This window comes from Asterias amurensis, chromosome 15, assembly GCF_032118995.1.
Source record: "Asterias amurensis chromosome 15, ASM3211899v1".
Lineage (NCBI taxonomy): Eukaryota > Metazoa > Echinodermata > Asteroidea > Forcipulatida > Asteriidae > Asterias > Asterias amurensis.
The window spans coordinates 6,908,903-6,932,801 of NC_092662.1; the positions used below are offsets into that span (position 1 = coordinate 6,908,903).

The window sequence follows — 23,899 nt, forward strand, 5'->3', positions numbered from 1 at the left end:
TACAGTGCCTTTAAAATGGTTATTCAACCATGTCCATAACAACCACAAGTTTCTCTACGGGTAAGTTGACCTACAAAAAGGAAAGTGTTGATGACTGACTAAATATAATGTTACCCAATGCTTTAAAATGAATGTTTCTTTCCCTTTTATTTCGCAAACTCTTATTTCAGATATCGTTCAGCTTCTATTGGATCACAACGTACAGTTGGGGGATTCTTTATTACGTGCAGTTGACGAGCAGTTTGTTCAGGGCGTTCGCCTCATCTGTGAACATATCAAAAAGAAGAATTTACCCGTACGTCATTCTTTTTCTTCTTCACCTCACGCCTGATGTCAAATACTTCTCTGTCTCCTCTCCGGAGTATATTGAATGATTTAATGTTGATGTCGCTCGTTGTAACGGATAGTAATATTAACATGTGACAATTAAAGCAGCCATTTGTATTCCTATTCCTTATACAAAAGCAATCCAACCAGTGTATATAGTTCCTTAACATAATGAGTTACGTTGCAAGAACAGAAAACGCATTGCTATTTTAAGCATAATAACTCAGCATTTTTGAATTTGTAAATTTAACTACACTTAAAGCCAATGGACACTTTCTGAACAGAAAAAAATCAAAGTTCACATATATATAAATATATTACAGGGTTTACAGAAGGTAATGTGAAAGACTTCTCTTGAAATATTAGTCCATGAAATGCTTTACTTTTTGAGAAAACATTGTCAATTCTCAATATCGAGAATAACGGATTTATTTTAAACACATGTCATGACACGGCGAAACGTGCGGAAACAAGGTTGCTTTTTCCCCGTTATTTTCTCCCGACTGCGATGACCGATTCAGCCAAACAGGTTTGTTATTTTATGAACAAGTGGTGATACACGAAGTGTGGGCCTGATGTCAAATACTTTTCTGTCTCCTCTACGGAGTATATTGAATGATTTAATGTTGATGTCGCTCGTTGTAACGGATAGTAATATTAACATGTGACAATTAAAGCAGCCATTTGTATTTCCATTCCTTATATAAAAGCAATCCAACCAGCATATTATATAGTTTCTTAACATAATGAGTTACGTTGCAAGAACAGAAAACGCATTGCTATTTTAAGCATAATAACTCAGCATTTTTGAATTTGTAAATTTAACTACACTTAAAGCCAGTGGACACTTTCTGAACAGAAAAAAATCAAAGTTCACATATATATAAAGATATTACAGGGTTTACAGAAGGTAATGTGAAAGACTTCTCTTGAAATATTAGTCCATGAAATGCTTTACTTTTTGAGAAAACATTGTCAATTCTCAATATCGAGAATAACGGATTTATTTTAAACACATGTCATGACACGGCGAAACGTGCGGAAACAAGGTTGCTTTTTCCCCGTTATTTTCTCCCGACTGCGATGACCGATTCAGCCAAACAGGTTTGTTATTTTATGAACAAGTGGTGATACACGAAGTGTGGGCCTTTGGACAACACTGTTTACCGATGTTGTGCGATTGCTTTAACATGCGTGTAGTTACACTCATTTTGATAATCAAGATAAAGAAAACAAAACTGTTTATAGATTTCGGGAAATCTATAAAGTGTTTTATGTCAATTTAAACATCTCAAGAGAAACTTCATCGTCTCAGTTTGGTGCTAGTTTGAACAAAATGTTGTAAATTGTTTATAATAATTATGTTGATACTCATCAAACATAACTCTGTTCGCAGTGTTACCCATAGTGCATTTTATGTAAAGTCAATAATATGACCTAGAGTTCAAACGAGTTTTACTAAAAAAATTATGAGATTTTGTTTATGTATTTGCTATTAGGAAGCTCTAAATTGCCGTGCTCTCAACGGCGATTTTCACTTTGATGTTACACCCCTGGTCTTAGCAGCACAACACAACCATTTTGACATCATTCGAATCTTACTGGAGTATGGAGCTAGAATTAAAGACCCAGGAGAATACAGTGACGAAGCTGCGATGCATACATTGGAAAACTCCGTGGGGATGATCAATCTGTACAAGGTTTGTGAAGAAAACATTACATTGAAATTTGCAATTAGGCAAAGTTGCACTAAAATAACCCGGGATAACAATGAAAGACTATACTATATGGTTAAAGGAACACGTTGCCTTGGATCGGTCGAGTTGGTCTTTGAAAAGCGTTCTGTAAACATTTGTTGTAAAATGTATATGGTTAGAAAGATATTGTAAAAGTAGAATACAGTGATCTACACAAATATGCCTCGAAATTGCGTGGTTTTCTTTTTACCCTGTCGACTCCCAATTTGACTCCCATAAATGGCCAACCGTGATAGTTCGCGACGTAAAAGGAAAACCGTGCAACTTCGAGTGATACTTGTGTGGATCATTATATTCTACTTTTAAAACATGCATTTCATAATAAACGGTTTCAAACGCTTTTAATAGACCAACTCGTCCGATCCAAGGCAGCGTGTTCCTTTAAATTTACATCGGGGATAAAGCATATTCATTTTGGTTTTTACCCATATACACTATACAGAACTGCCTTTAGCCACCGGGCAATCTCGGTGGTTCAGTTGGTATGACACTGTCGAATCACACCCGAGTAATATACCTGTGATTTGTTTTCATAGATTCGGGAAATTACTGAGTATATAGTGCTAACACACATCTGTGTATATGGGTAAAAACCAAAATGAACACAATTACTGTAATAATAATAACCAGTTTGTTTACAGCGCTTTTCACACCCGTAGAAAGGTCTTCTCAAAACGCTTCCCACACTCTTGGTAATTACTCAAAATAATTATTAGCATAAAACCTCACTTGGTAAAGAGTAATGGGGAGAGGTTGATAGTATACAAATATTGACTGCTTCGAGTGCTATGGTTAAAACTATGACTCCCGAGGTGATCCCCGGGAGCGTTCTATTTTCCTGAGGCGAAGCCGAGGGAAAATAGAACGCTACGGGGATCACCGAGGGAGTCATAGTTTTTAACCATTGCACGAGTAAAAGCAGTCAATATTTGTTTTATAACACCCCAAACATTTCTAAATACTGTACTAGTATTATTAAGTTACAGACCTGAATGAGCAGGCAGAATACTTGCAAGGGGTGTTATAATATAAAACATTGTGAGAAGTGACTCCCTCTGAAGTGCCATAGTTTTTGAGAAAGAAGTAAATTTCCACGAATTTGATTTCGAGACCTCAAGTTTAGAATTTGAGGTCTTGAAATCGACCATCTAAACACACACAACTTCGTGTGACAAGGGTGTTTTTTTCTTTCATTATTATCTCGCAACTTCGATGACTGATTGAGCTCAAATTTTCACAGGTTTGTTATTTTATGCATATGTCGAGATACACCAACTGTGAAGCCTAGTCTTTGACAATTATCAATAGTGTCCAGTGTCTTATTTGATTCATTAAACCATCTCAGCTCCCTGGTAGAACCATAAGGCCTTAAAGCCATACAGCTTCAACTAGTTTGTGCAATCTGTAGTCGATTAACCAATGCAGTTTATTGTCAGTGAGATTATCACTTCTTTTCTTCATGTAAATCATCATCTATAAAACATTTATATATGTATAGCAACTTAAATTTGTTCATTCTACATTTTTGAAACAAACATTTTATGTGTAACCCGTAGGACAGCTCCCGTTTAAAGGCAGTGGACACTATTGGTAATTACTCAAAATAATTTTTAGCATAATACCTTTCTTGGTAACGAGTAATGGGGAGAGTTTAATGGTATAAAACATTGTGAGAAACGGCTCCGTCTGAAGTGCCATAGTTTTCGAGAAAGTAATTTTCCACGAATTTGATTTCGAGACCTCAGATTTAGAACTTGAGGTCTCAAAATCAACCATCTAAAACGCACACAAGTTCGTGTGCCATTGACGTTTTTTTCTTTCATTATTATCTCGCAAGTTCGAAGACCGATTGATCTCAAATTTTCACAGGTTTGTTATTTTATGCATATGTTGAAATACACCAACTGTGAAGGCTAGTCTTCGACAATTACCAAATAGTGTCCACTGCCTTTAAAATTTTTGAACAGAGTATTATTTGTAATGTTGAATGTCGAATTATTACTATACACGAGCTAAGCTTGCATTTTGCACATTATTTTGGACAAAAATTTTAACACATTTTTAATCATTTGCCCTATTCACCCAAGGCGCTTTCAAGTCAAGCCTACATCTCACAAACATCAAGCGATCCCTTCAGTACAACATTCGAACTTTGTTCCAAGCTTCGTAAACTCGCTCTGACAAAGTATGAATTCTGCGACCAGTTCCAAGAGTTAGCCCACCAGTGTGAGGACTTTGCAGCTGGTCTTTTAGACCAGGTGCGAGATTCCAATGAGCAGGCTCTGATTCTTAACCACGACCCATATGGATGGAGTAATCCGTCTGAGGACCTCCAGACATGTCAGCCCAATAGAGTCAAAGCTGCAATATTCTTTGAACAGAGGAAGGTATGTATATTTCTATTAAAGTCACCTGGAAGTGGTATTTTTCAAAATAAAGTTTTTGTCACTATGGTGTTTTTATGGGTGGAATGTGAATAAACAGTAAACTAAGGTTCTAAAAAATTAGTTCTCATTTTATTTACACATTTAAAAGTAGGCCCCACCCGAGAGGGTGCTGTTCGTGACGTCAATCGAGGGGCGATAGTTGAAGGGAAAAATGTGCAGTCTGGCCCCGTACACTACGTCTGGGTACCTGATCGGTATGATGCCGACGTACAGAACTACGGTCACGTAGCAGACTGCACGCACTACGGCTGCTGTGCGGACGGCCCACAACCGCCCATACTTGGGTTCTGCAGGAAACCAGGCAACCTGACCCCATCTTTAGTTGTTTGACTGCATCCAGGAGCAATGCACCTGGTCGACATTGCCGGAAAAAATGCAAAAACACTTTTTTTTTCGAAACGTACAAACTCACGACTTGGACCGTACATGCACTTTGCACGTGTGTTTACTCTACGCATTGCAGGCAAAGTTTGCCTCGATTTACGTCACAAAAGGGGTAGGCGGAGTCACCCCCTAAACAACTGCATCAATTTTTTAAACATATAAATCTTGACAAACAATTAAAAAAAAAAAAAAAGTGTTATTGTTCCTAAGCATACACTCTTGTTAGAAAGAAAAACAATTCTATTTCAAGTTGACTTTAAGCTATTCTATATTTTTGTTTAATGGAGTTAGTCATCGTATACTCTTGTTGGAATGTTTACGAAATATTGAATTGTACTGATGGTACATTAGTAACATGATAACTTTGGATGTAAATTACAACCTCTAATATAATTTGGGAGTGTTGAACAAAGAGAATGACCTACCGCGGAATTTGAACCAACGACCCCGGACTTACGTGCTGGCGCTCCACCGATTAACTGAGCTATCTATAGAACCTTGTTAGCAGTCTGTCTGTTTCGACAAAATGAAGGTTCGGTGCCAGTTAGAGTCCTTACTATCGTTACCTTCAGTGTAGCCGGGGGTTACACTAGAGTTTATGATGCAACATTGGAAGTAGCTGCCAGTGAATCACCCTCGATCCCGGTGTGGCGGTTTCAACTTTCCGCCGTCTTCAGTTTTTCCGAATGACCAAATACGGTAACATTACGTCATAAGACGCCTGCGCACAGCAAGCGTATAAGTCAAGTGCCCTACTAAGTCCCGGAAAATTAAACACGGCGGAAGACTGAAACCGCCACACCGGAGTGCGATTTTGTGCTTTGTTATTTAAACTTTGATATCTGAAACAAAAATTCGCCCTCACTCAAGGTGATCCCTCTGCTGCTGCTTCCCATGTGGGTTCACGGGTTGTTTCGTAGACTTTGGTGTTATCCCTGGCTAATGACGTCAACATTGCGTCACCATAATCAAGGCCCAAACGTTAATTTAAGATGCCTTTGACAACGCCCAGTGCATTGAGTTTGCTTCGCTGGACGAGTTCGTTGCAGGAAGACGACTTGGTCGTGCAACTCCGTTTGTACGCTCAGAAACCGTTGACAACGCCAAGTGCATTGAGTTTGCTTTACTTGACGAGTTCGTGGCGCGAAGACGACTTGGTCGTGCTATTCCGTTTGTACACTAAGAAGCCTTTGACAGCGCCCAGTGTATTGAGTTTGCTTTGCTGGACGAGTGCGTTGCAGGAAGACGACTTGGTCGTGCAATTTCGTTTGTACGCTCAGCAACCTCTGACAACGCCAAGTGCATTGAGTTTGCTCTGCTGGACGAGTTCGTGGCGCGAAGACGACTTGGTCGTGCTATTCCGTTTGTACACTAAGAAGCCTTTGACAACGCCCAGTGTATTGAGTTTGCTTTCCTTTTGTACGCTAAGAAGCCTTTGACAACGCACAGTGCTTTGAGTTTTGCTGGACGAGTTCGTGGCACGAAGACGACTTGGTCGTGCAACTCGATGTGTACGTTAAGAAGCCCTTGACAACGCCCCGTCATTGAGATTGCTGGACGAGTTCGTGGGACGAAGACGACTTGGTCGTGCAACTCCGTTTGTTCGCTTAGAAGCCTTTGACAACGCCCAGTGCATTGAGTTTGCTGGACGAGTTCGTGGCACGAAGACGACTTGGTCGTGCAACTCCGTGTGTACGCTAAGAAGCCTTTGACAACGCCCAGTCATTGAGTTTGCTAGACGAGCTCGTGGCACGAAGATGACTTGGTCGTGCAACTCCGTTTGTACACTAAACGCCCAGTGCATTGAGTTGGATTCGCTATCACATCAGATAAATAATTATAATGTTACGATTTGTGTGTGATTTACTTACAGTTTGTTGCTCATCCTCACTGCCAACAACGTTTGATTGAACAGTGGTACCATGGTCTTCCTGGTTGGCGAGATCAAGGTTCCTTTAAGTCTGGTTTGATCGTCTTGTTGATGGGTCTAAGCTTCCCACTACTCTCTATAGCTTACATTCTTTTCCCGTATGGCAAGCTCGGCAGGTTCCTTCGCATCCCGTACGTCAAATTTGTGTGTCACACCGCCTCCCAACTGTGCTTCCTTCTTCTCTTGCTGTACCAAACTATAGGTAAGTCGCAGGACAAGATTCGAAGACTATGGCCCTTTTTTCGAAACGACTGGATTTGGGTTCGGTTCAGGCTAGCTTGGCCCCTCGGTTGTTTTGACAATTGTGCGTGCTTTGCGTATACGTCGCCCGGGGTTTCAGACGAGAGGACGGAGCCTGAAGCCGAATCCGAAGCCGAAGCCGTGGTTTCGGAAAGGCCTATAATTCCAATAGAATTTTAAAAGAAAAATCAATGTAATTACCTTGTGTTAGTTTGCCTTAGCTTGCTATGTATTGAGGATGTTGAGTGTACAGTTTGTTATATTGTTATAATTATTTTATTGATTTGATTTGTTTTATTTGAACCATGCAGTTGAAAGCACATCTCATCCTCTATCAGCATTAGCAGTAAGCAAAGCAGAAGAAGAAAGTACTTCAAGTGATTCAGTATCAACTACGACGGTCAGATCTAATCCACCTAGTATTATAATGTTGTTTATAGTGGCATGGGTTGCCGGTAAGTAGACCATTTTCATCAACTTCACGATGCCTTGGATCGGTCGAGTTGGTCAAAGAGCTTTTGAAACCGTTTGATATGAAATCAATATGGTTGGAAAAATGTTTTAAAAGTAGGTTATAATGATGCACACAACTCGAAATTGCGTCGTTTTACTATCTATTCGGCCAGTTTATGGAGTCAAAAACTTGACTCCACAAAATGGTGTGCGTGTTAGTTCACGACGTATAAGGAAAACCATGCAATTACGAGGCTTACTTGTTTGAATCGTTATATTCTACTTTCAAAACATGTTTCTAACCATATGCATTTTATAACAAACGGTTTCAAACGCTTTTCATAGACCAACTTGCTCGATCCAAGGCAACTTGTCCCTTTAATTTTGAAGTGAATTTAGGCCAACACTGTAATAAATTACTTTAATACTAATAATAATGAACTATTTTGTACAGCGCAAATTACAATCACAGAGAACTTCTCTAAGCGCTTTGAGATGAAAACAAAAGAGAAGTAAAAGTTAAAAGAGATGTGAATTAATTACAAAGCAAATTTAGTTGATACCGAAATAAATACTGAAGGTTGAATAACTTTGTCTTAAATAAATTCACTGTTTGAGCTCGTTGTATGTTGTCCGGAAGACTATTCTAAACTTTGCTGCTGCTGCAAAAGCTCTGGGTGGACTTCACAAAGAGTTAAGACTAGTCTTATCTCGAGTTAGGACTAATTTACTCGTCCTAACTTGGGACCAGCTTTTATGTTTTAAATAAATTTTAGGAGTAGTCCTAAATTAGGACTAGTCCCAACTCTTTGTCACATCGACCCATGGCTTCATAAAATTTAGTGAAAGTCGAGGGACAAACTATATAGGAGAGACTTGGATTTAGAGTAGAGATTACGAACTGGGTGACATTTTTTTGCCAATCTGTCCATTTCAGCAGTCTATTTCTCATCCATACAGGGATGACGTGGTCCAAATGCAAGGAGCTCTGGTACAATGGCTCAAGATTCTTCAATAATCTATGGAACTATTTTGATTTTGTTACCCTTGTGTTATACTGGACGGTCATAGCACTTCTCTTTATGGTGTATTTTAAGGTAAATACTTTTCACATTGTATTCGATATCGAAATTAAAATCTTAGTAAGCGGAATAGAATCGTTATAATATGGTGAGGTTTGGGATAACACCATGTAATGCTAATCTTTAACCGAGTTGAGGTGGTTCTGAAAGGAACCATTAGTTTCAACTCGAAGTTTCGATAATAGTAAGCTCTTATCGTCTTCAGTGGAAAAGGATCGTGTTAAGTTTGAAAAATCTTACTACGACATCAGAACTTGTGGTTCACCATATGGATAAGCCGTTTTGAGGTATGGTGGACACAGTCAATGACACTATAGATTTGGGTAATTTGTATGTGACACCCAAACCAAACAGTGCACTACTAAAGGCTTGTTGATTATCTCGCACGCATCATCGGTGCGAAAATAGTTGTACATTTTGGAATTCACTAGAATTGAGTCTATCGCTTTTGAAAGGTGAATCGCCGTTCAAACGATGACTTTGAAAAAAGATAATAATACGAACGAGCTCTAACGTGTAATGAGTTTTCCATATCAATTAATTTTATTTCATTTTTTTTTTTTAGATTCATGATGATTCGAGGAATGATTCTGATATATCGCTTCATGAATAACAAAGTTAATATTTGTATATCAATATTTTATATTTGGTTTGCGGGAACGCACGTGTGTATCTACCTGCCCGGTAGAGTTTGTTATTAGAGAACTGTCTTGCTTTATTCTATTACCGTGGAGTAATAACCCGTTTTTAATAATAACCCGTTTTTATATAGCGCTTTTCACACCCGGGGGCGTCCCAAAGCGCTTCACATTATTACCCCTGGTCACTGGGCCTTAATTCACTCCTTAAACCATCTCAGCTCCCTGGTGGGGAGTATGCAGCCTGTGCAACATTAATATGCGCTACTCGGCTAAATCAATCACAAGAACCATCTCTGCCCTCACAGGTACCCATTTACCCCTGGGTGGAGAGAAGCAATTATAGTTAAGTGTCTTGCTCAGGGACACAAGTGTCACGACCGGGATCCGAACCCACACTCTGCTGAACAGAAGCATCAGAGCTTGAATTCGGTGCTCTTATCCGCTCGGCCACGACACCCCAAAGTAGAAGTTCGGGGGTTCGGGAGACTTCTCAGTTCTGAAAAGAACTGTCCTGCTTTTTAACTACTACCCGGGTGGAAGGTATAGAAAATTGACTGGGATTACTACTTTAGCTTTTGGGATCGTAATTAACTGAACTACCGTTTCGACTAGCTTGCTTTAGTCATCGCTAGGCGATTATGGTGTCACCACAAACCAAATACATATTGGTATCTCACCATGCAATGCCACAAATCCTATTATAATATCAATATTGTTTTGTTTTATTTATCTTGTGTCCTATAGGCGGAGCAAGGCGATCCGGCGCACATAGTGGCTCGGTCACAGGAGATCAATGTCACTTTAGGCCCGTCCTCAACTCTTGATCCATTTACCCTCGAATCAAACGAACCTCCCGTCCAAGAAAACTTAAAAGACATCGAAGACTCCCTAGACGTTATCTCAGGCAAGCTTGATCAACTCCTATCTGGGCAGCAGTCGATGAGTTATAATATGTCCAACGCAGTGTTAAAGGCAATGGCAAACAAGACACGTCGAGGATTCAGACCGCAAGTAAGTTGACAGTATAGGGTCATTCAACCAAGTTGAGACACACTGTGATTTTTGTGCGTATCATGAAAAAAAAATCATTTGTTTGACCCAATTATTTCAGGTAACATTCTCCTTTGAGGTATATAAATGTTTTAATGCATTTTATTGGAAAGTATTGTGAAAAATGTGTGATTTGGACGTAAAACGTACACCGTGTCCTGGTTACATCCAGAAATGTGTTTTATCGTTACATCCATAAATTTATTTTTTCAAATGTGTCAACACTCAAATACGTAATGCATTTTATTGAAAATCATTGTGAAAAATGTGTGATTCGGACGTAATAGAAAACAAAAATGTGAATTAAGAACAGAAAATAATCTGGAAAATAAAAGAAGTTTTGTAGTTGCTGTTCACGATTCAAGTCAAGAGAGGGCGCTGTAACCGGGCACTATTTTCAAAGACTAGTGCCCACTCAGGAACTTGTTCCCGCAAACGTATTTTTTTCCTAGGACGAACGTGGGCAATTAACATAAATTGTTCCAATTTAAATAACGGCTATTCAAATTAGAACAACTTTGACAGTTACTTAAATTGGAACATTTTATGTTAATTGCCAACGTTCGTCCTAGGGAAAAAAATACGCTTCCCGCAAACACGCGCGCGCGATCGCTAGACTATATTAGTTCATCCCACGTGACCGTGTTTCAGCCAACCAGAATACAGAACAAGCAAGAGGTGCGTTATAATAATAACTATTCACACTTGTTTACCTCATCAGGAAGGAGCAGATGGTGCAGAAGGGGAGCGTTTTACATGGGGAGCATATAACCCTATTCTAGTTGCAGAGGCATTATTTGCACTGGCGAAAGTCATGAGCTTTATGAGAATGATCTGTCTGACGGTTGTGAACCGACATGTGGGACCTATGCAAATCTCTCTCGGTGGGATGATGGTGGATATCGCCAAGTTTCTTTTCATCTTCTGCTTTGTATGGTTTGCCTTCTCCCTTGGAATGAACCAGTTGTATTGGTATTATTCAAAGCATCTTAATCAACCCTTTGGAACGTAAGTCACTATAACTCACTTTCCTTTTTTCAGTATTACTAATAGACACTATGAGAAGTCCCCGTTTATACTCTTGGTCTGGAAATGGTTCAGAGGGAACCTGCTATGGCGAGTCAGTTTTATATAGCACTCGTATCTACCAACAAGGTACTCAAGGCACTGAGTAATCTACAAACTTCCAGAAAGATAGGTTGTTGAAGTGATAAAGTCTTAGACCCAGTTATGTAGCACCTTATAATGGTTTACAAAGTGCTACGGCGCATACAGCAGCCACAGCCAGGAACACCAGGGCAAACCCCTTCTCTTTTCAAAAAGTGCACCGGGTCCTTTTACATGCGTTACACAACACACGAGACCAACGGTTTTACTACGGCGCATACAACAGCCACAGCCAGGAACACCAGGGCGAACCCCTTCTCTTTTAGAAAAGTGCACTGGGTTATATTACATGCGTTACACAACAAATAGAACCAACGGCTTTACGTCCAATCTGAAGGACGATGCAATGGTTTAAAGTGCTTGCTTATTAAAAGCCATTGGACACTTTCGGAACAGAAACTAAAAATTAAAAGTTCACAGATTTACAAATAACTTCAAGGTTTACAGAAGGCAATGGTGAAAGACTTCTCTTGAAATATTAGTCCATAAAATGCTTTACTTTTTGAGAAAACAATAAAACAATATCAATTGTCGATTTCGAGAATTGCGGATTTATTTTAAACACATGTCATGACACGGCGAAACGTGCGGAAACAAGGGCGGGTTTTCCCGTTATTTACTCAACTACTCTGACCAATTTAGCCAGGTTTGTTATTTTACATATAAGTTGTGATACACGAGGTGTGGGCCTTGGACAATACTGTTTACCGAAAGTGTCCAATGAATCGAGTCTAATGTGACATTAATCCCAGCTCTAAGTCAGGACCCAACTAAATTGCAATCCTGGTCAGTTCTGAGTGAACAACTCTGTAACAATATTGCGCGGAGATAGGGCCTACAGTTGTAAATTGCGCACAGCTTTTTCTAAATGATGTAAAGGTTTCTCGTTGTCTTCGTCATTAAGAATCCATTTCTTTTTTACAAAAGTAAACCTGCAGTGATGTAATATCTTCATTTGGATGTCCAGAAATTGAAGTTTCTATGCAATTCCATCCGGGGAAAAGTCTTTATTCCTTCTTTTTTTTTTTTTTACTTGTAGGCTTATCGAGACAATGTCAACCCTATTCTGGGCTCTATTTGGACTACCAGATATCTCCATCGTCAATTTACCAGGAGTTGATCATCTGTTTACTCAGTCCGTTGGTCAATTACTGTATGCTGTCTACCACATCATAGCAATAGTAGTTCTCCTGAATGTATTGATCGCCATGATGAGTAATACGTACACTCGTGTTGAGGTTTGTAGCAACAAGTTAATATATATACCTTTATCATGGTGTGGCCATTTTGATTTTTCTCCAATCCAAATCACTGTAACCAAACCGAGGCTGGAAGCGGAAAAATAGTCTGGTTCCATTTGTTTATGTATATTAGCATTCCTTACTGTTATCGTATACAGGGAACATCTCCAAGATGGCGACAGCATGATAGATATTATTGTCTCGTAAAGTTACAATTTCCCGGCTGCTTTGAGGACTCGCGACGTTGCGTGTAGGGGCCGAGCGGTCTTGCGCACGGTACACAAGCTCTGATGTTTCCTGCAAGCAAAGTGCATGATCGGGTTGCAATCTTCACAACTTGTGTCCTTTTACCATGCAAGATACTCTCAGGGACATACCGGCCTGGCTTACCCTTTACGTATAGTGTTAATAGTATTAAAGGCACTTGACATTTGGTAATTGTCAAAGACCAGTATTCTCACATGGTGTATCCTAGTCTTGGTGCAAGACCTTCTCTTGATGATTTGTCAAAATTTCCCCCACTAGTGGGCGCTATCATCCACGATCCGCTCTCACCCACGAACCGCTCCTCTTGGAGCGGTTCGTGTGTGAGAGCGGATAATGGATATGAGAGCGCCCTCTCGTGGGGACAATTTTGACAAAACAACAAGAGAAGGGCTAGCACCTAGACTAGGTGTATCCCAACATATGCATACAAAAACAAGCCTGTGAAATATCTGACTCATTAGTCATTATGGACTCGTTTGTCATTGAAGTGAAGAAAATTGAAGAAAATGATGAAAGAAAACACCCTTGTTGCTCAAATTAGTGTGCTTTCAGATAGGAATAACAGGCTTCTGGCCTGAAGTCTTTTATTATTTTAGTTTGAATTTACCTCTTCCTCAAAAACTACGTCCCTTCAGAGGGAGCCGTTTCTCACAATGTTTTATACCACCAACAGCTCTCCATCGCTTGATACCAAGTAAGGTTTGTGCTATAAAGTAATGGGAGACTTTTTGGACGCTTGGTGGCAGCAGACTTAAATCCATTGTTCTCGGTCATGCGCGCACGCTCAGAGCTACATAAACAATAGACCTTTTCGCAAATACTGGGGCGCGCGCGTAAAGCTTGGAATTAGGTGCATTGTGGTCTAGCTGATTACAAATTTGATTCATATATATCCCGCAATGCACCTCATTCAACAGTCTGCGCTTGCGCATTGGTATTTGCGATAAGGTCTATGGACATTTACCTGGTAAGTCTGCTGCCACCTAGCGTTCCAAAGTCTCCCACTACCAAGCGTGTACAGGGCCTTAAGGACGTGGAGTCAAATAAAATACCTTTTGGTCAACGACAGAAAACGGTAGACAATGGTAAAACAACTAGGTGCAGTAACATACCGCATAGAAATAAAACCAACTCCGAATACCACATGGGTTATCTGAACCCAAACTCCTTCATTCGAATTCATTGTTTTTTTTTTATTTATTTTATTTTAAATAAATGCCTCAAATGATCATAATTTGTTACAGATGGATGCCGATATGGAGTGGAAATTTTCTCGCTCCAAGTTGTGGATGAGTTACTTCGATGAACTTGGGACTGTGCCTCCTCCCTTGAACATCTTACCAACTCCCAAGACAGTTTACTACTTCGTCAGATGGCTCTTCTGTGACGTGTGCTGCCGAGAAAATCTCGCCAAGAAATACAAGGTAAACTTTGAATAAGAGTGGACTTGATTCAAGTCCCGTTCTCGTGCGGAAGGTCCCTGTAAGCATACCCGCCTCCGTCATACAATGTAGCTATTGTGGAACAGGTTGGGGAAGCCAGAGCATCACAAAGCAATAGTTTTCTGAGATTGGCATGGGATTGAGACTAGAGTCAAGTCTAGGGTCAGAGATTAGCTTTGAATAAAATAGTATAAGCTCAAATATTGTACACATGATATGTATTATAATCATGATAAAAATATTTAATATGCCCCTTTATATCATAGGTATAACACTTAACTTATAAAACATAATTTTGGAAATGCAATGGTCGTGGTTTCGAATCCAACCGACTACTATGCTTGTGATAATGTTTCACAGGACTCGGGATAGTTCTGAGTATATAATGCTAACACACATCGGTGTATGGCTAGAAACCAAAATTCATATTCTTTATCCCCGATGCAAATTAAACATATATTATACGTTATTTAAACGTTTATTTATGTACTAAGCATCTAGAGTGATGTTGTGTTTTCAATTTTTTTTTCGAACAGGAGAGGTTGCGAAGCATTGTTGATGAAAGACAAATGAAATTTCGGGTAAGTTGATTCAGCAACTAGAAGTCAAATAAATTGATATACACTCAGTATACATATTTAATGTTCTACTATCTTCTAATGGTTATATCAACTCTCTTTCCAATTAGCCATGTTATGTGTTCAGGGGTCGATTTCACAAAGAGTTAGGACCAGTCCTAACTTAGGACTAGTCCTATGAGATATTAAAAACGTATGGCTAGTCCTAAGTTAGGACAAGTTACTCGTCCTAACTCGAGATATGACTAGTCTTAACTCTTTGTGAAATCCACCGCTGAAAGGTCTACCCGTTGAATATTAATGTTTTAAGGCACTGGCCGCAGGTTTAGCATAATAAACATATTTGGTATCGAGCAATGGCAAGCTGTTTGATAGTACAACACATTGTGAGATACGGCTCCCTCTGTAGTAATAAACGTAGTTTTCGAGAAAGAAGTGATATCTCATTCAAATGTTTAAATTGATTTCGAAAGTCCTCAACTTCGTATTTTTTTCCCTCTTTTATCTCGCAATTTCGACGACCAATTGAATTCGAACTTTCACAGGTTTGTTATTCCGTGCATGTTGAGATACACACGTCAGAAGACTGGTCTTTGACAAAAGGTGTCCACCAGTGCGTTTAATAATGCCTAGAAATGTTACGCCGTTTTGATTACAAACTTTAAAAGGTTACCCAACACGCCATCTTTTGACCTTAGCGGTGGTCCAATAACGTCATGTCATTATCAGATCATCAGCAGAAAACTTTTAAAATTCTTTTTTTTGTTTTATTATGTTACATAACACAGGAAGTATCGGAACAGGTTGTGAGACGTTATCACTTTGAGAAGCGCCACCAAGAGGAAGAAGATGACCAGGCTAACTTGCTGAATGAGCTCAAGCAGGATATCTCTGGGTTTAAATATGACATGTTCGAAGCACTTTCCGAGATGGATAAAAAGATTAGAGAAGTGGATGCAAAGGTAAACGACAAGGACCTAGACGAGGAAGGAGGCTTGGGAACGGGAATGTTTAAGGCCCTACAAGACGCCATGAAAGAACCTGAAAGAAGAGACAGTATGATATCAATGTCTTCAGGATGCTCCGTTGCTATGGTTGATATGAGATCTGCCAGGAATGACAACCAAACTCCAGAATGGATGGATCATGATGACATAGAAATGACACCACTTGTTAATAGTACGACGGCGAATAAGACTGAATCTGAGCAACCACCCAACGGTCAAGCTGCTGACCCACTTAAGTTCATTGACGATGATGATGCGTTGGGTGCACATAGAAACACTGAAGTTTAATACATCATCAGATGGCAATCCACTTTTCAATTAAGAATCAGAGGAAAATGTCCATCATCTTCAGTCAAGATCTTAGATCCTATAGTTTGAGGACGAAGCAATAACATTATTTTTTATTCGTCTATACGTTTCAACCAATCTTTAAAGACTATTATTTGCATAATAGATAATATAATTATATCAGCTAATTTGACATTTACGCTTACTAAAGATGTTGATATTATTATTGTATTCATAGAGGACATGTTTTAGTTAAAGTGTATACTAGGAGTTCTTTAGATCCATGCAAGTTTAGTTTATTTCAGATAGTATACCGAATGTTTCCGAAAGCTTATAGAAACAGTTCTATAGAATACTTGACACATTTTTGAATGTCTGATTTAGCAGAATTTCCCACCTTTGTCTTTTATTATAATTGAATGTAGCATTCGGATATGCTTTCTATACCAATAATTATTTCAAAATGGAGTTGGTTATCATGAAACGTTATGAATCCGATGATCTTTAAATGAATGATGACGACTTTTGCTCATTGAGAGATGAAGGCACTGGACACTATTGGTAATTACTCGAAATAATCAACTTGTTACTAAGCATTGGATAGTATAAAACATGTGAGAAACGGCTCCCTCTGAAGTAACGTATACGTTTTCAGAAAGAAGTAATTTCTCACTAAACATTTGCATTGAATTCGAGAGCTCAGCTGAGCATCTGAAAGCACCGGCCTGGGCTACAAGGGTGTTTTTCTTCCATTATTCTCTCGCAACTCCGACGGACCACTGAGTTCAAATTTTCACAGGTTTGTTATTTAATGCATTGTGTTGAGATACACCAAGTGAGAAGACTGGTCTTTAACAATTCCCAAAGGGGTCCATGCCTTTAAGATATATGTACCTTACTTCTAGTGCTTTTCGTACTAGGGCCCAGTTTGATAGAGCTGCTGTGCTTACCGAGTAAGGTTACCAACCAAATAACCATGTCGTGTGTGCAATCTGTGACTGGTACCCTGCTTATTTTTTTTATTAAGCAGAACATGTTTAAGGAATATTTTCTGCTTGGGCAACTCTACAAAATTGGGCCCTGGACAAAAATAACATGTACAAATTTCGTCAAATTATATTGCTATGTTTTTCTAACGGTATAATGTTCATTGTCGTAAAATTATAGACGAGTTTATAAATTGGTAATATTATTGTTCAAAAATGACAGACCTAAATATTTCTCAGGACAATTTATACTCGTATCAATTTGTGTTTAAAAAGTTTTCAGATGAAAAATAGATCAATGACACTAATGTACACCAAACGTTTGAATAATCTAACCCATCAAACAATGATAAAGGAAATCGTATTATTAACCGAACCAAACAAAATTCGCAAATGCCGACGACGGCGTATTACGAGACCCCAGAACTACAAACTTGAAGATAACCCTATTAAAGTCAGTAAATACATTTACTGATCTCAGATAATTATTTCGCAATAAGAATGGCTCAACTTGTAATAGCCAGATTAATCATAATTGGAATTGTTGAAAGAAAACAAATATCTATCACCCCCCTTAATTACTTTTATTTAGACTAAACGTTTTTGCCATGCTTTGTTTTTGTCAGGACAATAATAATATGCAGACTAGTGTTTCCCACACATGTTCGGTCTACGTTGGTTTAGAAATAATGCTGTTTATGTACAGTGTACGCTGGTATTTTGTACCACACAGGACTTGAAATTTAAAAAAATTAATATTTGTTATTATATTCGATTGAAAGTTATTTTTTTATATTGCGTTCAACTCTTCTAGGATAGCACAGTGAAAGATTTCATTTTTACTTACAATGTAAATAGAGTTAACCAATAGAAAATGTTATGATATTTTACCTTAAAAGAAAAGCTTTGCAGTATTTATTATGCTTATATATAATAATCCTCCTTATAATTTGTTGCATTATGGTTTAGCAAAGATGTAGCTCTGTACATGACTTAGGCCTAGGTGTGAAGATTCTATGTGAAACATGATGAACTATTACTATGTTCCGTTTTTGACAAGAACTGATAATAAGATGTGTTCTTAATGTGTGAGAACCTGTATTTCACATTCTGTAGTTTCGATAAGATACAATGTCTTGTTTGAACAACTACTCAACAGATGTTTTTTGTTATAACCTGTCTCCAGAAATTCAGTTCTAACACAGAATGTGTTTGTCTTGAAACATGCATATTCATTGACTCCTTTGGTTAATATTGTTGGATCGGTTATCACACTGCTAGGAATAACCGTTGGTTGTGCCTGAAGTTCCAATGAAGCATCTCTCAATATTCAACAAACCGGCATTTGTTAATTGAAGTTAGAAATCGTAAATATATGTTTTGTTTGTTTTTCATCTCGTTGATTTCATTGTTCTGTCAAGGGGTGTTTTAGGGGAACAGGTATGAATTTAATATCAATAAAGAAAGTCTATAAAACGTTTGCGTTGCCTATGTTGTTCATTGTACTAAAGGGCAGTTACACATTAATTGGTAACCATTTCTCAAATAATAGCAATAAACACTTTCTTAGTTAGAAATACAGCATCTTTTTAAAAGCCTTTTGAAAGTAATTTTACAATGTAAGATGGTAGTAAAAACGTTCCCGGTGGATCCACTTACTCAAAAGACTCCGCCTCTGTCTATTGTAAATAGAACTCACTGTAGCAGTTACAAGGGCTTAGACTAATGAGGCATGTAAACCGATCGTTGTTGTGGTTATGGCTTTTCTCATTTGAACACAATAGACTAGACTTCACAGCTAAGGAATGTGTTTTCCTTTGTTACACCACAGTCAACCTGCAACCCATGCCGTTAAGAAGCATAATTTGCCGGGTTTTATCTGCAGCGTTTTTGTGGTTTGTCATGCGTGACCTCGGTTTGAATATTTAATTAGTTCAAAGTGCTTCTGAAAGTCCGTCTTTTTCGGCTTTTTCTGAAAGTATTAGCAGGAATTATGTAGCAGTAAATTTAAATGAAGAGCAAATCTGTCGTTTTGTACGAACAAAATCGGTGCAACTCAAACTTAAAAAAGATAAATTTGTACGTAAAAAAATTGCTTCAAAAAGAAAGAAAACAATTCACAAAAACATGGCTAATTTCCCCGATATTCTACCCGGTCAGGCTAGTCCAGTCAGGACAGTCCAGTCAGGATACAACGATTACCACCGGTAGTCCAAAACCCACGTTACGAAAAAAAAATAAAAAAATTAGACAGCATGGTTTTTCTGCACGGTGATTGGCTGACGATGACATCATCGATTGATATGGCAGCCTGATGTTTTTCGTGGGTATGGTACCCCGACCGCCAAGCCCACGTTTGTCAATAACAAAAGAGCCTGTTTACTATGAGCTGAATGAGGGTAAATTTACCAGTTCATTAAATGTCAGGGAATGGAGAAGATTAAGACTGCTGCTCCGGAGCTTCAACCCATTCCCGTAGTGGTCCCTCGGTGATGATTGGGATCGACCTAATTGGACCGTTCCAGGAGTCGGCGGCTGGAAATCGCTATGTCCTCACAGCTACGGACTACTACACCAAGTGGCCTGAGGCAATGCCAATCCCACCAAAGGATGCTGAAAGTGCTGCAAAGTGCCTCGCAATGCTATTTTTGCAGGTAGGTTCATTCCAAGATGCAAGCCTGATATTTTACCTGCTCTGTTTTTTTCTTTGCAAAAGAGAAAGTTTTAAAACTAATTTGACTAAAATAAAGGAGCTTAAATGCTGTCGAAAAAATTTTTTAATAATAATAATAGAAGCCCCCCCTTCCTAACTATTGCTCTGACTTCCAAAATTCATTTTAAAAAGTGTGTATAATTTGAAGATATTGCAAATAGCTGCTGATTGGCCACACACAGTGTATCTGAATATTAGTTGATTAATGTTGTTCAATAAAAATATGAAAGAAAAGCAAATTTGTTCGGTCAATCAAATAATATAAATAAAGAAGGTAAGCTTAGGGCCTTAGGGCTGATATAAGGACATGCCTTCAGTTACAAAAGGCGAACACACGACTGGAAACAATTTCACACATGTCCATTCCTGCAAACTCACTGCTAAATGTTATTCATTCTTGCCAAATACCCCCTCAGCCATAGAGCAAGGAACAGCCTCAGCTGACTACTCTCTACAGCCTCAAAATGCCCAAATACTGACCGTAATCTCTGCCAAATACTGTCCGTAATCTCTGCCAAATACTGACCGTAATCTCTGCCAAATACTGACCGTAACCTCTGCCAAATACTGACCGTAACCTCTGCCAAATACTGACCGTACCCTCTGCCAAATACTGACCGTACCCTCTGCCAAATACTGACCGTAATCTCTGCCAAATACTGACCGTACCCTCTGCCAAATACTGACCGTAATCTCTGCCAAATACTGACCGTACCATCTGCCAAATATTGACCGTAATCTCTGCCAAATACTGACCGTACCCTCTGCCAAATAATGTCCGTTTATCTGCCAAACACCGTCCGTGCCACATGCAGCAGCATGGCGCGCGCCCGGACACTATTTGTTGGGCGGACACTATTTGTCACGTAATACATGCCAAATAGTGTCCGGGGTCTACTGCTTATGCTCAGCGGACACTTTTTGCCAGCGGACAGTTTTTGTCATGACACCGGTGTGACGGACTCAGAGCTCCGGCGTACTCAGAGCTCCGGATTACCAAATACGGTAGTATTACGTCATGCCATGCCTGCCTACACTAAGCGAACGATAGTCGATTTTAGTGCCGTGCCGAGTCGCTAATGTTACCGTATTTGGTAATTCGGAAAACTGAACACGGCGGAAAGTTGCAACCGCGGTTTCAGTCTTCCGCCGTGTTCAGTTTTCCGGGACTCAGTACGGCACTAACAGTTGACAACTTTCGCTTGCTGTGCGCAGGCGTCGCGTGACGTGATGTTACCGTATTTGGTCATTCGGAAAACTGAACACGGCGGAAAGTTGAAACCGCCACACCGCAACGACAGCATGCTACGTCATCCTGGAGAGCTCGGCACGCCAGAGATCTGAGACCGTGATCACTGCGTGCCGAAATTCCCGGTAGTTCCCCAAAACCTGAGTCCCCACCAATGTGACTTTGTGTCAGTTCGTGAAAACAGAAATCGATTGCCAGCTTCGGTGCAAAATAGTAATTATTAAAAAGGTGAAGCTCCTAAAGCCTTCATGACACAACTTATGGAGGATTTGTTTATCAAACTATTTAAGATCAATGTTAATATTATTATTAATATTTAATATTATTTTTTTAAACTTGCGTTCTTCCATTTTTATATTTTTTATATATATATTTATTATTATTATTATTATTATTATTATCATTATTATTATTATTATTATTATTATTATTATTATTATTATTATTATTATTATTATTATTATTATTATTATTATTATTATTATTATTATTATTATTATTATTATTATTATTATTATTATTATTATTATTATTATTATTATTATTATTATTATTATTATTATTATTATTATTATTATTATTATTATTATTATTATTATAAATATTATTTTGTTTCATGAGGGGGGTGGGCTTATAGTGTATGCCTAGCCAAAAGACAATAATTGTTGGAGGTCTCAAAGCCACCCTCGGCTTATCATCATCTTGGACCTTCGGGTTTCAACTACAACACTTTTCTATTGGTTGATTTCAGATTACCACAGTGTATTGTACACGCAACACTGGTTATTGGTAAATTATTCAAGCCGCCTTTCACGATGTACTTTTAAATAAAGGTGTTTTCATCTATTGCATTGTTCACCACGTAGAAATAAACGAAATAAGTTCAAGAACACAGGGCTTTCGGATGCGTGACGAAAGCCTTTATTGAGTGGAATATATTAAATTTACATTCAATGCATATGGAAACCCAATTAAACAGTCGTTGAGACCCCAACCAGTGAGAGAACGGAATGGGATTGTTTGCCATAACATGGCTTTTAGTTTATTGCCTGTGTGTTATTGCTGGTACCGGTTCCACCAGCGCCAAATTAGTGGGTTAAAACAAGCTCTGCTCAGCGCAAATTGGAAGGAAACCAGACACAAATTGCGTGGTCTACAGGTGAATGGTGTTTTGGTTGGTCATTTTTAACATGGTAATTAATATTATAATGTGATTGTCTGCTGTTTGTGCATAGGCAGCTCTATAAAATTTTGCCCAGTTAATGTACAAATATTTTATTTAATGTTACGAACAGACCATTGGTCATTCTCAGTAATTGACGAATGTTATTTAAAGACACTGGACACTATTGGTAATTGTCAAAGACCAGTCTTCTCACTTGGTGTATCTGAACAAACGCATCAAATAACAAACCTGTGAACATTTGAGCTCATTTGGTAGTCGAAGTCGAAGAAAGATAAAACACCCTTGTCAAACGATTCGTGGAAAATTACTTCATTCTCAAAAACTATGTCACTTCAGAGGGAGCCGTTTCTCACAAATGTGTTATACCATCAACCTCTCCCCATTACTCGTCACCAAGTAAGGTTTTATTTTAATAATTATTTTGAGTAATTACCTATAGTGTCCACTGCCTTTAAAGGAACGTTACAGAAATGGTAAGAAACAAAATCGTGAATACCACAGATTTACATAAAACTTACAAGGTCTAATGATGATGATATAGTTGAAAACATCCCTTGAAATATTTCTGTCTGAAATGTCATATTTGATGAGATATAAATAATCTAACTTTGCGGTTGGAGTTTATCGCTCAGTGAGCGTTTTATTCATTTTTATTTTAGCATCGATGCAATGCAAAGTTTGCAATCGGTTTTTAACTATTCTCTCGTGACCAAGATGGCCGATCAATCTCAAACTTGTTCAGGTTTGTCAGTTTATGTATGAGGTGGGCTGCACAAAGTGCTTACACTGCCAGCAACTGTTTTGTTAGCAAAAACCAGTTCTGTAATGTTCCTTTAAGGATACAGTCATATGAGAAACTAATACAAATTGCAATCTAGGCTAGAATGGCTACCATTTTAAATTCCAAATGGTAGAAGCGGACGTTCGAAACAAGATGAACTCTATTGTACGTTCATTATTGTATCGAATATTTGAACTTTTGTTGTAGTTATACAACACCGATATTGTGGTATTTATTTGGGGTTTTCATAGGTTTTTAGTATAACATATACAAATGTTAACCATGAGATGCATCTGGAATATTGAGACCTTTTAAGACAATAAAACTTATTACAACTAGTTGCACACAGTTTTACAAGTAAGCGTGTAATCTCCCTACAAGATAATATTGACAGTTATGGAAACAGTCGTCGGGCATTCGTGTTAAAACCTGCGCCATAAATTTTTCAGTTTGTAACCAGTTACCTGATCTGAAAAGGTTCACTATTGCCATTATACATGTAGATCACTTGAGTCGAACTTCTGCCCCACTTGTGTCGTTTAAACGTTGTTGGAGTGATGGGTTACGTGTCATTCTGATCCATTCAATTCCATTTCTTGACTTTATTGAAACGACTAGAGAAGTCAAAACAGATGAAGAATGGTCTCATACGTTAAGTACGGAAGTAATTCTTATTAACCAAA

At 38.6% G+C, this 23,899-nt stretch overlaps 1 protein-coding gene across 4 annotated transcripts in view; it reads left to right on the forward strand.

Annotated features, from left to right (window-relative positions):
* LOC139948290 (transient receptor potential-gamma protein-like) overlaps positions 1-18,767 on the forward strand; it is a 101,004-nt gene extending 82,237 nt beyond the window's left edge. For all 4 annotated transcript variants that reach the window (XM_071946393.1, XM_071946392.1, XM_071946394.1 and 1 more), the window contains 12 exons: positions 171-295; positions 1,827-2,027; positions 4,172-4,471; positions 6,789-7,047; positions 7,397-7,540; positions 8,499-8,635; positions 10,006-10,272; positions 11,033-11,319; positions 12,518-12,716; positions 14,231-14,410; positions 14,965-15,009; positions 15,795-18,767. In XM_071946393.1, coding sequence (XP_071802494.1) covers positions 171-295; positions 1,827-2,027; positions 4,172-4,471; positions 6,789-7,047; positions 7,397-7,540; positions 8,499-8,635; positions 10,006-10,272; positions 11,033-11,319; positions 12,518-12,716; positions 14,231-14,410; positions 14,965-15,009; positions 15,795-16,301 — 2,651 coding nt within the window. In that variant the 3' untranslated portion in view covers positions 16,302-18,767. The remainder of the gene's footprint in view (positions 1-170; positions 296-1,826; positions 2,028-4,171; positions 4,472-6,788; positions 7,048-7,396; positions 7,541-8,498; positions 8,636-10,005; positions 10,273-11,032; positions 11,320-12,517; positions 12,717-14,230; positions 14,411-14,964; positions 15,010-15,794) is intronic.
* Positions 18,768-23,899: the final 5,132 nt, after the last annotated feature.